Source organism: Scyliorhinus torazame, chromosome 15, assembly GCF_047496885.1.
Source record: "Scyliorhinus torazame isolate Kashiwa2021f chromosome 15, sScyTor2.1, whole genome shotgun sequence".
In the NCBI taxonomy this organism is placed as follows: domain Eukaryota; kingdom Metazoa; phylum Chordata; class Chondrichthyes; order Carcharhiniformes; family Scyliorhinidae; genus Scyliorhinus; species Scyliorhinus torazame.
The window spans coordinates 189,259,798-189,270,890 of NC_092721.1; the positions used below are offsets into that span (position 1 = coordinate 189,259,798).

General features: G+C 48.3%; 1 protein-coding gene across 1 annotated transcript; it reads left to right on the top strand.

The window, feature by feature from the left end:
• The first annotated feature begins 7,177 nt into the window (after nt 1–7,177).
• On the top strand, nt 7,178–7,525 carry LOC140391339 (uncharacterized). Its single transcript, XM_072475920.1, has one exon. The coding sequence runs from the start codon at nt 7,178–7,180 to the stop codon at nt 7,523–7,525; it is 348 nt and encodes a 115-aa protein (XP_072332021.1).
• Nucleotides 7,526–11,093: the final 3,568 nt, after the last annotated feature.

Genomic DNA, 11,093 nt, shown 5'->3' on the forward strand with positions numbered 1-11,093 from the left:
GGGTCGGGGGTGGGGAGTGGGGACCATAATGTCTGCTACCCCGCAGTCAAGTATCATTGAGAGAAACACATCTGGGATGGAGAAGACTGCCCATAATAATGCCAGTTGACTGAGCGACAGTTAACATTCGTAGAAGTCTTAATTGACTTATGGTGAGACTTCCACCCCTGGCTAGGGTGGAATTCCCTTTGTAGGGAGCTGTTGGCCAATCCGACTGACTGGTAGCTCTCCAGTCCGAGCAGTACCAGGTTTGAGTGGTCTTGAAGAAGAAAACGTTATGGAGGCTGGACTGTAGGGACGTTCATTCCCAGGACAAGGCTGGAAGATCTCAGAAAAGGGGAGTGGGCAGCCTGGTTTGGGAGGGAATGGGGATTGGGGAGTGTGGGGGGAGGAATAATTAAAGGGGCATGACCTTGGGGGTGGGTGCCTCTGATGGGCACAGGGAGCCCCTCCAAGGAAACAAACCCCCGCCCCCCCCAGTCTCCCCACCTTTCCTGACCGCCAGCTCGCACAACTAAAACCTCAATCTTCCCAACTGGCATAGACCTCCTTTGGCCATGAGTAAAACAGCAACAGGGGTGGCTGTTAATCAATCACCAAAAGGCCTCAAATGGGCAAGGGGGCACCATGGGCAAGGGGGCACCCAATGCCTCCACTGCCCCCTATAAAATTGGAGACAGCTTGGGGGTGGGTGGAACAGTGGGCATGATTTTCACTGCTCGACAACTTCAAAGGAGATGCCAGGAGCAACATCAGCCGCCCTACAAAGGCCTACATCGATCTGACCAAGTGCTATGAAAGACCCTGTCAAAGGCTGACTGCCCAGAGGAATTCATCAACATTCTTCGGGTGCTCATCGACAAGATGTCAGCGACTGTCCTCACCAACGGAAACAAAACAGTAACCTTTGAGATCAAGGCTGGAGTCAAGCAGAGATGTGTCATCGCCCCCACCTTTTTCTCCATCTTCATCACCACCATCCTTCACCTTGCCAAGGACAAGTTTCCCAGTGGAGTGGACATCGTCTACAGCATGGATGCAAAACCTCCAACCTCAACCAATTGAAATCCAGTAAGAAAACGAGACTGCCATCGCTCATGGAACTTCAGTATGAGGATGACATCACTATCTCAATGTTGTCAGAAGAGAATCTCCAAGCTATGCTTTACACCGTTGTGGAAGCATACCGTCTCAGCCTCAACCTCACAAAGATTCAAGTCCTTTACCAACCCACCCTAGAGCAAGATCCGGTCTCTCCCTCCATCAAGATCAATAGAGTAACCCCCCCAAATGTGGACATTTCCCACATCTATGGAACCACCTCTCCTCTAAGGCTCACATCGGTATGGAGATCCAACATCATATCCAATCTGTGAGCGCTTCATTCAGACACCGAAGGATGAGAGTCTTTGACGACCACGACATCTGTTCTGAAACCAAAATCCTAATGGTCAAGGCAATTGTCCTCCCAACAGTTCTATATGGCTTAGAAACTTGGACTATGTACAGAAGCAACCTCAAGGCTCTGGAGAGGTACCATCAATGCGGTCTGGGACGGATTCTCCGCACCAGTTGGGGGGGGGGGGGAGGCAGGCGTACTAACATCAGTGTCCTTGAAGGAGCCAAGAACACCAGCATCGAGGCCATGATCATCCAAAACCAATTTCACTGGGCCGGCCGTGTGCTTAGAATGTCAGAGTCCCGACTACCAAAGCAAATCTTCTTCGCCCAGCTCAAGGATGGCTTCCGAACAAGAGGAAGACAAAGAAAGCGCTTCAAAGACACCCGAAGGCTTACCTCAAGAAATGTGACACCCTTGCTCAGAAGAGACCTACTTGGAAGAACTTTCTGGTCGAAGGGACACAATTCCTCGAGGACACCTGAGGGCAAGAGGAGGCCCGGAAAAGGAGAATGAGAAAGGAATACCTGCGGTCTCGAGTCCAAGGACCTATCCCACCTCGTGAGAACTCCTGTCAACCCCGGTCGAAGAGGCGGCTCTGGAATCAGGCTCTTCAGCCGCGCACGAACCCACAATTCTAAGGTGGACAATCGCACTCGTTAGCGAGTGATCACCGAAGAAGAAGAGTAGAAGAAGAGTGCTTTGGAATATCCTGATGTTATGAAAAACATTGGATAAATGCAAGTTCTTTCCCAATGTTATACCTAGTACTAGGCATAAGTGCTAACCTTGATCTACCATCAAGTAACATTCATATGCAAACTATTTCCAAAAGAGTTTAATGATTAGTGACCAGAGGTGACAAGTTCTGACTGATTTTGCTTCGCTTCACTGAGGTGGGTAAACTTAGCTCATACTGAATAGCTGCATCGAGGATTTCTTGTGATTTATGTGGTCCAATGCTGCACTGGGTGTTGCCTGTAACCAGGTGACCAGCACGGGATTCATGTGGGATGAGTTTACAGAAACTATATTTTAATCTAGTTGAGGTTTGAGTTGTCCTGCTCCGATATTAACCATTCAGTTTTAACTTTGCTTAGGGAGCTGGTGGAAGCAGATGGAGTCAACTCATTCAAACACATTGGATGGATTAATTTGAGAAAATTTGAAACACAATGGGTGGAATTTTCCAAAAAATGGCAAAGTGTCATTTTTGGCCAGACAATTGGTGCTTCCCAGCAGTCCTGGTGGAGTGATCAGACGGCAAATGTATAATATTAATAAGCTTTTTATTGTCACAAGTAGATTTACATTAACACTGCAATGAAGTTACTGTGAAAAGCCCCTAGTCACCACATTCCGGCGCCTGTTCGGGTGTACGGAGGGAGAATTCAGAATTCTCAGCCGGTACGGGAATTGAACCCGCGCTGCTGACCTTCTTCTGCATCACAAACTAGCTGTCTAGCCCACTGAGTTAAACCAACCCTCAGGCTCTTTAGAATTTTTTTCCCCCATGTGAACAATGCTGCGCCTGAGGTACGAGGCGTCCGATCTGCCTGCCCCAGGTGTCATCTGAGCACTTCTTTTTTTTAAAGTACCCAATTCATTTTCCCCCCCAATTAAGGGTCGATTTAGCGTGGCCAATCCACCTACCCTGCACATCTTTGGGTTGTGCGGGTGAAACCCACGCAAACACGGGGAGAATGTGCAAACACCACCCGGACAGTGACCCAGGGCCGGAAATCGAACCTAGGTCCTCAGCGCCGTGAAGCAGCATGCTAACTACAGCACCACCGTACCGTCCCATCTGAGCACTTCAATGAAGGGCTACTGCATTTACACAACTCCACAGCCCCTGCTCTCATTCAAGCCAGGAGGGTGGCAGCTAGGCAGATTTACGGACACGACCCTCAGCCGTTTGCTCGATGCCGTGGCGGAAAGGCAGGTTACAATATGCCCTCTGGCTGGCAGGAGGCCCTCCAGAAAGGTGATGAACCCCGCCTGGGAGATTATGGCAATGCTAGTCAGGGCCAGCGGCATGAATAATGTCAGGTGGATGTACCTTTAAGAAATGGGTGTTTATAAAATAGCTGCATTGATGTCAGTGTGTGGGTGGAGCTGGGCTGTCTGTCTGGCTTTTACTTTCATTTTGAGCTGGCAGCTGCAGTGTGTTTAGTTTCGTTTTGAGTTGGAGAGCTGCATTCACAGCAAGAAGATGTTATGATCTCTCTCTGCAATCTAAAGAATGTCTCCAAATCACTTCATGATTTCAAAGTAATACCTGTTTCTGTTGAGAATTTCCTGCTCTTATTTAAAAAGGGTTTAACTTATGGATGTTGTTTGGGAAGCTATTAAGGGTTATCTATAGAGTACTATATCTTTTGTGGGGTGTTCAGGGTTGGTAGTTGACAAACTGTTTACTGTGTGTTTATAAAATGTTAACTGGATTCATAGAATAAACATTGTTTTTGTTTAAAAATACTTTTAGTTCTCTGTTGTACCACACCTGTAAAGTGGGCCCTTGTGCTCCCCATAACCAAAATCAATTAAAAGTTGTGGGTCAGGTGAACTCCATGATATACTTTGGGGTTCTCTAAACCCTGGCCCATAATAAATTGGGGGCTCGTCCAGGATAAAAGTCTATCTTTTGTGATTGGGTTGGTTTAGTGAACTTAAAGGCAGTGAGGGGTCAGAGTGGGTTCGATTGGCAGATTCCAGCAGCTTTTAGGGTAAGTTTTCCATTCTATAAATGGGCAGAACTACTCAAACTAATGTCACAACATTCCACGGTTAAAACGGAGCAGAGATTACAACCTCCAAGATATTCGTCCCATATATAAAATGCCCTGTTACGCTAAGCAACATCTCTGGCGTTGGGCACTGTAGCAGCACAAAGGGTATTAATGAATAAGACTATTTGCCTGTCACTTGAGAGACAGGTGAGTCCTTCCAGTTGAACCAGTACAATTTTTTTCGTATTTTTTTTCCTTTCTTGGAATGTGGCCCATCCCTAATTGCCCATGAACTGGACAGTCATGTTTCAACCATATCGCTGTGGTTCTGGTGTGGCATGTAAGCCAGACCCGGTAAGGAGGGCAGATTCTCTTCCCTAAAGGTACTCAGACGGGTCTTTGCAACACTCAATGATAGCTTCATGATTATCATTATAGAGACGAGCTTCATAATTCCAGACTTATTCATTGAATTTAAATTCATCAGCTGTCGTGATGGGCTTTGAACCCATGTCTCCAGGACATCAGCCTGGGCCTTTCTCGTCCAGCGACATTATCGCTGTGCCACAATATCCCCATGCGATTGGTGCTCCCAATTGCAAGGCTTGGGCACATGATTTTGGCTGCATGATGCATCACTGAGGGAATGCTGCACTGCTGGAGGTGCTGCTGCTTCTTAGGCGAGATAAAGGCCCAGTCAAGCTGAGGTAAAACGCCCCTCAGGCATTATTCGAGAAATGGCAGGAACATTCTCCCTGATGATCTGGGCAATATCTATCCCTCAACCAACACGACTCAAACAGATGATTTGGCCACTTGCTGTTTTCAGGATGTTGCTGTGGGCAATCTGGGTTGCGGAGCTTTCAACCTGACAATAAAGTACTTTGCTGGCTGTTAAGCTCCTGAGGGCGTCTTCGACAGGTGTTATGTAATTGTGACTCTCTTTTTGTCTTGAAAACCAGAAAGCGGAGTTAACATTTGGCTTTACCTGTGATGTAGACATGCTGCAGACTGTACTCATTCGGTGACAGGTGTGGCGAAGGTTTGCTTAGTAAAGTTGAACGCTCCTGTGGTTTTGTGGTCTGCCTTCACCACCAGCTGGCAGCCACTCGCTGAGCTCAGTAAGTAGAACATTGCACTAACACTTAACACTGCTCAGGCGTCATCACTTTTCTGCACACTATAGCAGGCACTTGCTTCTGACTTAACGTTGTGTCAGTTGGTTTTAAAGTGATTGGATCTAACGAACTGAAACCTTAGTGAAACCCAGGAGCCTGTGAACTTGACTAACTACCAGTTCAGATTCAACCTAATTTGGGTCAGTCTTGAATGCCACATCAGGTTCAAAGATACCTGTTGCTCGTGTAGATTAGCGAGTAAGCACCTTACTTGGATCGAGTAAAAATGATTGAGAGGATGTTCATTTATATAGCACCTTTCAAGACCATATGATGCTCCAAAAACGTTTGGAATGTGGGGCAAGATCTTCCGGATGTTCCCGCCGGTAAGATCCTCTGGTCCCTCCGACGGCGCAATGCTGCAACGGGTATCCCGGCAGCGTGGGGTGGATTCGATGGGAAATCCCATTGACAGCGGTGGGACCAGAAGTTCCCACCTCCAACCAACAGTGGGCAGCCTCTCACCAGGGAGAAAGACGCCATGGGGAGGCCAGAGCTTGTGTGATCCTCTGACCCACCAAGTGCAAACACCAGGATTGGTTTAGTAAAAATGACGCTGAGATTGGGCATCTTCTTGAAGAAAAATTCAAGTTACACAGAACTTACCTAAATGACAAGTCCACAGCCAAACACATTGCATATAACAGCATCTGCAACACAGTCCAACGCGGACTACATGAAATGCAGGACAAGTGGCCGAGTCAAAAGGCAGATGAAATACAACCTGTGCTGAAAAAATGACATGAATCTGTCAGGATGGTCTATGGTCCACAATCAGCTAACGCCTCTCAGCTCTGATGGGACCATGCGACTCACAGAGAAATCTCAGATCCTGGAAAGATGGGCTGAGCATGTCAATTGATAATGTTTTTTTAAAAGTCACCACAGTCCCAGAGGGCCATAGGCTGCTTTCCCCTTCGAGAGAGAGCTGATTGCTGGTGATTTAACCTCAGGGTCACCACACCTCAGGCAAGGGGCAAGGTTGAGAGGGCGGGGCCTTCATGAATAACCTCAACCTCAGCCGGTACGGGGGTTGTCCTCACTCCGGATCACAAACCAGCCATCCAGCCAACTGAGCTCAACGATCCCCACATTTCAATAATGTCCTGAACAGACCCATCCCACATCAATGACAAAGCTATAAACAGGCTGCCACAGGCTAACATGCACCCTGCTCTAGGCACTTTACCCACTATGCTGGAAACTGAGAAAACTGTAGAGCAGTTATCAAATGGTAAAGTCCCTGGAGCTGATCGAATTGCACGGTGGCATAGTGGTTGGCACTGCTGCCTCACAGTGCCAGGGGTCCGGGTTCAATTCCGACCTTCTATGATTCTATGATTTCCAGTGGAGATCTATAAATACGGTGGATCAAGACTGCTCAGAAAGCTCACCCAGCTCTTCCAGATCACAGGGGAGCGAGGGACGCTTCTGCAGGATGTAAAAAAAATAAATTTAGAGTACCCAATTCATTTTGTCCAATTAAGGGGCAATTTAGCGTGGCCAATCCACCTAGCCGGCACATTTTTGGGTTGTGGGGGGCGAAACCCACGCAAACACGGGGAGAATGTGTTTCCAGATCCAGAGCCGCGATCGAACCTGGGACCTCGGCGCCGTGAGGCAGCAGTACGAACCACTGTGCCTTTGTGCTGCCCTGTTCTGCAGAATTTTAAAACGCCTTCATTGTTCACATCTACAAGCACAAAGGCAGCTGCCAGTCCTGTGACAATCTGGGAGGAATATCGCTCCTATCTATTCGTGGAAAGATTCTTACCCAGAATCCTCCTAAACTGGCTCATATTACATCTTGAGCAGGGTTCTCTTCCGGAGAGCCAGTGTGGTTTCAGAAAAGGTAGGGAACCATCGACATGGTGCTTGCTGCCTGCCAACTGCAGGAGAAAGGCCAACATCAAAATGCTGACCCTTGCGCCACCGTTGTCAACCTAATCAAAGCCTTCCACAATGTTAGCCATGAAAGGCTCAGGAAGATTATGAACAAATTTGGATGCTTGGATAAATTCATTCAACTGGTTCGACAGTTCCACGATGGCATGCAGGCCCACATCCTTGATGACAATGAAACTTCGGCCCCCTTTACTGTTACCAATGGAGTGAAAGAGGGCTGCATATCGGCGCCTGTCCTCTTCAACATATTGTTCTCAGTCATGCTCACTGATGCCCTCCAGGTTGAGGACCCAGGCACCGGCATCAACTAACGAATAGACAGCAAGCTTCTGAACCTGCGACGCCTCCAGGCCAAGACCAAGGCGCTCGTTGATAGACAATTTTCTATTTCCTGATGACTATGCTCTAAATGCTGGACGTGAAGTAGTCATGCAACATATTATAGACCTTTTATATGCTTCCTGTGATAACTTCAGTCTCACCATCAGCACGAAGAAGACAGAGGTCATTATCCAACCTGATGAACGTTGTGGACAAGTTCATCCACCCAGGCAGCATTCTTTCACGCTGTGTTCATATTGAGGCCCCGACTGATGCCCAAATTGCTAAGGAGTGTGTCCTTTGGAAGACTTCGCCATTCAGTACGGGAATGTATATCCAAGCTCAATGTCTACCGAGCAGTCGTCCTCTCCATTCTTCTCTTTGCGAATGAGACCTAGACTGTGTTCCAGCAACACACTAAGAAAATCAATTTCTTCTACCTTTGCTGCCTCCACAAGCTCCTCAACATCAAGTGACAAGACAAAGTCTGAGACACAGATCTTCAGGAGAACCGGCATGGTCAGCATTTTCACACTATTACGACAAAAAGTGCACAGCGCGTCAAAACCATCAGCTGTAACAGGGCAGGGAGTGTAAACGCGGCTCGCTTCCAGCGCACATGTCCGTGCGTCCGCATTTCGAGGTGGTCGAGCCGTGCATGTGCGGCGGACAAGCGGCTTAAGTCGGAAAAATGACCTGAAGGTTCGAGCCTAGTGACCTCATCAAAGAACACCAAACAGAATTAAATGGCCAGTCAGGTTCGTGTTTCAAGGGGTGAAAGGTTTGACTCACTTTCAGCTCTGCTCATGTCATCGTCACCTCCTCGAGAGCCTCAGAGACTTAAGTTAGATCAGTCAACAACAATTCATTGATGTACTTCCTGCAGACTTCAGAAGAATTTGCAACCTCAGTTACACGGCCTGAGCTATTTTGGGGTCAATGAATCAATGCCCTTATTCTCAGTTGGCAGTTGATTGGCGTGAAATTACTGTGATGGTTCAGTCAGTCTTTTTGAAGAGCATTTTTGCAGAAGAATCATCTGGAAGTAATGCTATGCTTTTTTATCAGACACGTCGCGCAGGATTCCCCCAGTAAAGCCTCCACATTACATGTACCATTGGGGAGGTTTTCCGGGGCAGTGGGTAGGACCCCTGCACTGAACCAGAAACTCCAGGTTTTAAGTCCAACCCCAGGACTTGATGGCCCAAGGAAGGTGCGTTCTTAGTGAGGCCAAACATGTTGAGTGTCACCTTGCAAAATCTGGGCAATACACACCAATGGCAGGCAGGTGGTAAGAGCAGGAACGATTCCTGGTCATCCATGTGCTGAGTAGAAAGTTGGAGCCTCCACCATCACTGTCCATAGCTCCAGACGACAGCATGCATGTATAAAGTACATGTTGCCACAGCAACTCGGATGCCTCGAGTGAAGTATAATCCACGGTCACCACAAAACCATTGTCAAAATTAACAGAGGATTGATTATTCTGCTCAAAAGATTCAACTATGACTCCCGACAGCCTGTGCCAGTTATTAACAGAGGAGGCAGCGGTGCGATGATATGGTAACTGGACTAGTAATCCAGAGGCCAACAGTAATGTTCTCGGGACGCGGGTTCAAATTCCACCAAAGCAAATTAATTTGAATTCGATAAAAAAAATCTGGTATTAAAAGCGACCATGAAATCATTGTTGATTGTCGTAAAAACCCATCTGATCCACTAATGTCCTTCAGGGATGGAAATCTGCCGTCTTTATCTGGTTTGGCCCCCAGCAATGTGGTTGACCCTTAAATGTGGTTGACCCTGAAACAGCTGAACAAGCCACTTAGTTCAAGGGAAATTAAGGATGGACAATATATAATAATAGCTTATTGTCACAAGTCGGCTCCAGTGGAGTTACTGTGAAACGCCCCTAGTCGCCACATTCCGGCGCCTGTTCGGGGATGCCGGTACGGGAATTGAACCCGCGCTGCTGGCCTTGTTCTGCATTACAAGCCAGCTGTTTAGCCCACTGTGCTTGCCCAGCCAGCGATGCCCACATCCCATAAATGAATTTTTAAAAATCACCCCCAATAGCTGGAGCAAAAGTTGTCCACATTGAAAATATCGGTCCAGGTGTCCAAAAGCTCGGTTCAATGGGCAGGTTTTAAGGAACATCCTAAAGGATGAGAGGTGGAGCGGGTTAGGGAGAGAATTCCAGAGCTTCGGATGTTCCGCAATATATTTCCACAAAAGCAATATTTTGCCAATGCTGGAATACTGAAATACCCAACAGGCCTGACAACGCTGGCGGTTTTTTCCCAGCCACTGGAGATGGGTAAAAAGGCAGCTGGGCCCTGAAAATAATGCGGAGCCATGTCAGAGCATTTCTGCTTCCGGAAAACATACATATAATGGCCTTGGAACTGTGTGGGTTGCCTAATCTATGGATTATCGCCAATTATCGCGCATTGTCCATCAGAGCTAAATGTTCCATGCTCCATTGGCAGGTTGTGGTGATGAAAGTGCAGAACCCCCTGTGTTGGTGTTGGGGGATGGGGGCTTTGTTTTGGTTACGGGCCATTGGGTTACATGAGTCTACAGCACAGGAACAGACCATCCAGCTCTATTGGTCTAAACCTCCTCCACTCATCACATAGCTAGAGAAGATGAGCGGGATTCTGCATCCTCCCAGCCGCGCGTTTCTCGGCAACGGGAGGTGACGCGCCTGTTCGCTGCGGGCGGGATTTTCTGTTCCCGTCGCTATCAATGGGAATTCCCATTGATGCCCCCCCCCCCACCCGTGGATGTGCTGCCAGCGAGCCCTGAGAATCACACCGCCAGTGAACGGCCGGGGAATTCCGGCTGACGTTTGAGCTAGTGGGGGAATTCCCAAACCAAGAGCCATCAATGTAAGATGGTCACAAATAAATCCAATAAGGAAATGAGGAGAACCTGCAGTACGGTAGCACAAGTGGCTAGCATTGTGGCTTCACAGCGCCCGGGTCCCAGGTTCGATTCCCCGCTGGGTCACTGTCTGTGCGGAGTCTGCACGTTCTCCCCGTGTCTGCGTGGCTTTCCTCCGGGTGCTCCGGTTTCCTCCCACAGTCCAAAGACGTGCAGGTTAGGTGGATTGGCCAAGATAAATTGCCCCTAGTGTCCAAAAAAAAAGGTTAGATGGGGTTATTGGGTTACGGGGATAGGGTGGAAGCGAGGGCTTAAGTGGGTCGGTGCAGACTCGATGGGCCGAATGGGAAGATTTAATCTGTCTTCCCGCCTTGGTAACTCCCTGGTTTCTGATCTGGAATGCGTTGCGATGTTGAGATTGTGGGGAGGATTTTCCGGCCAGTTTCAATAACAATGGCGCACACCGGCGGTGTGGGTTTGATTCAACGGGAATTCCCATTGACAGTGGCGGGACAGAAGATCCCGCCGGCGGCCAATGGCGGGCCACTGAGAAACACGCCGGGGGGGGCATGATAAATCCCCCTGCCCCCAACCTGACTCACCCTGGAAAATTCAGCTGCTTCACCCTATTTCTCTTTCCAAAGATTTTTCCTGACCTACTAAACATTTCCA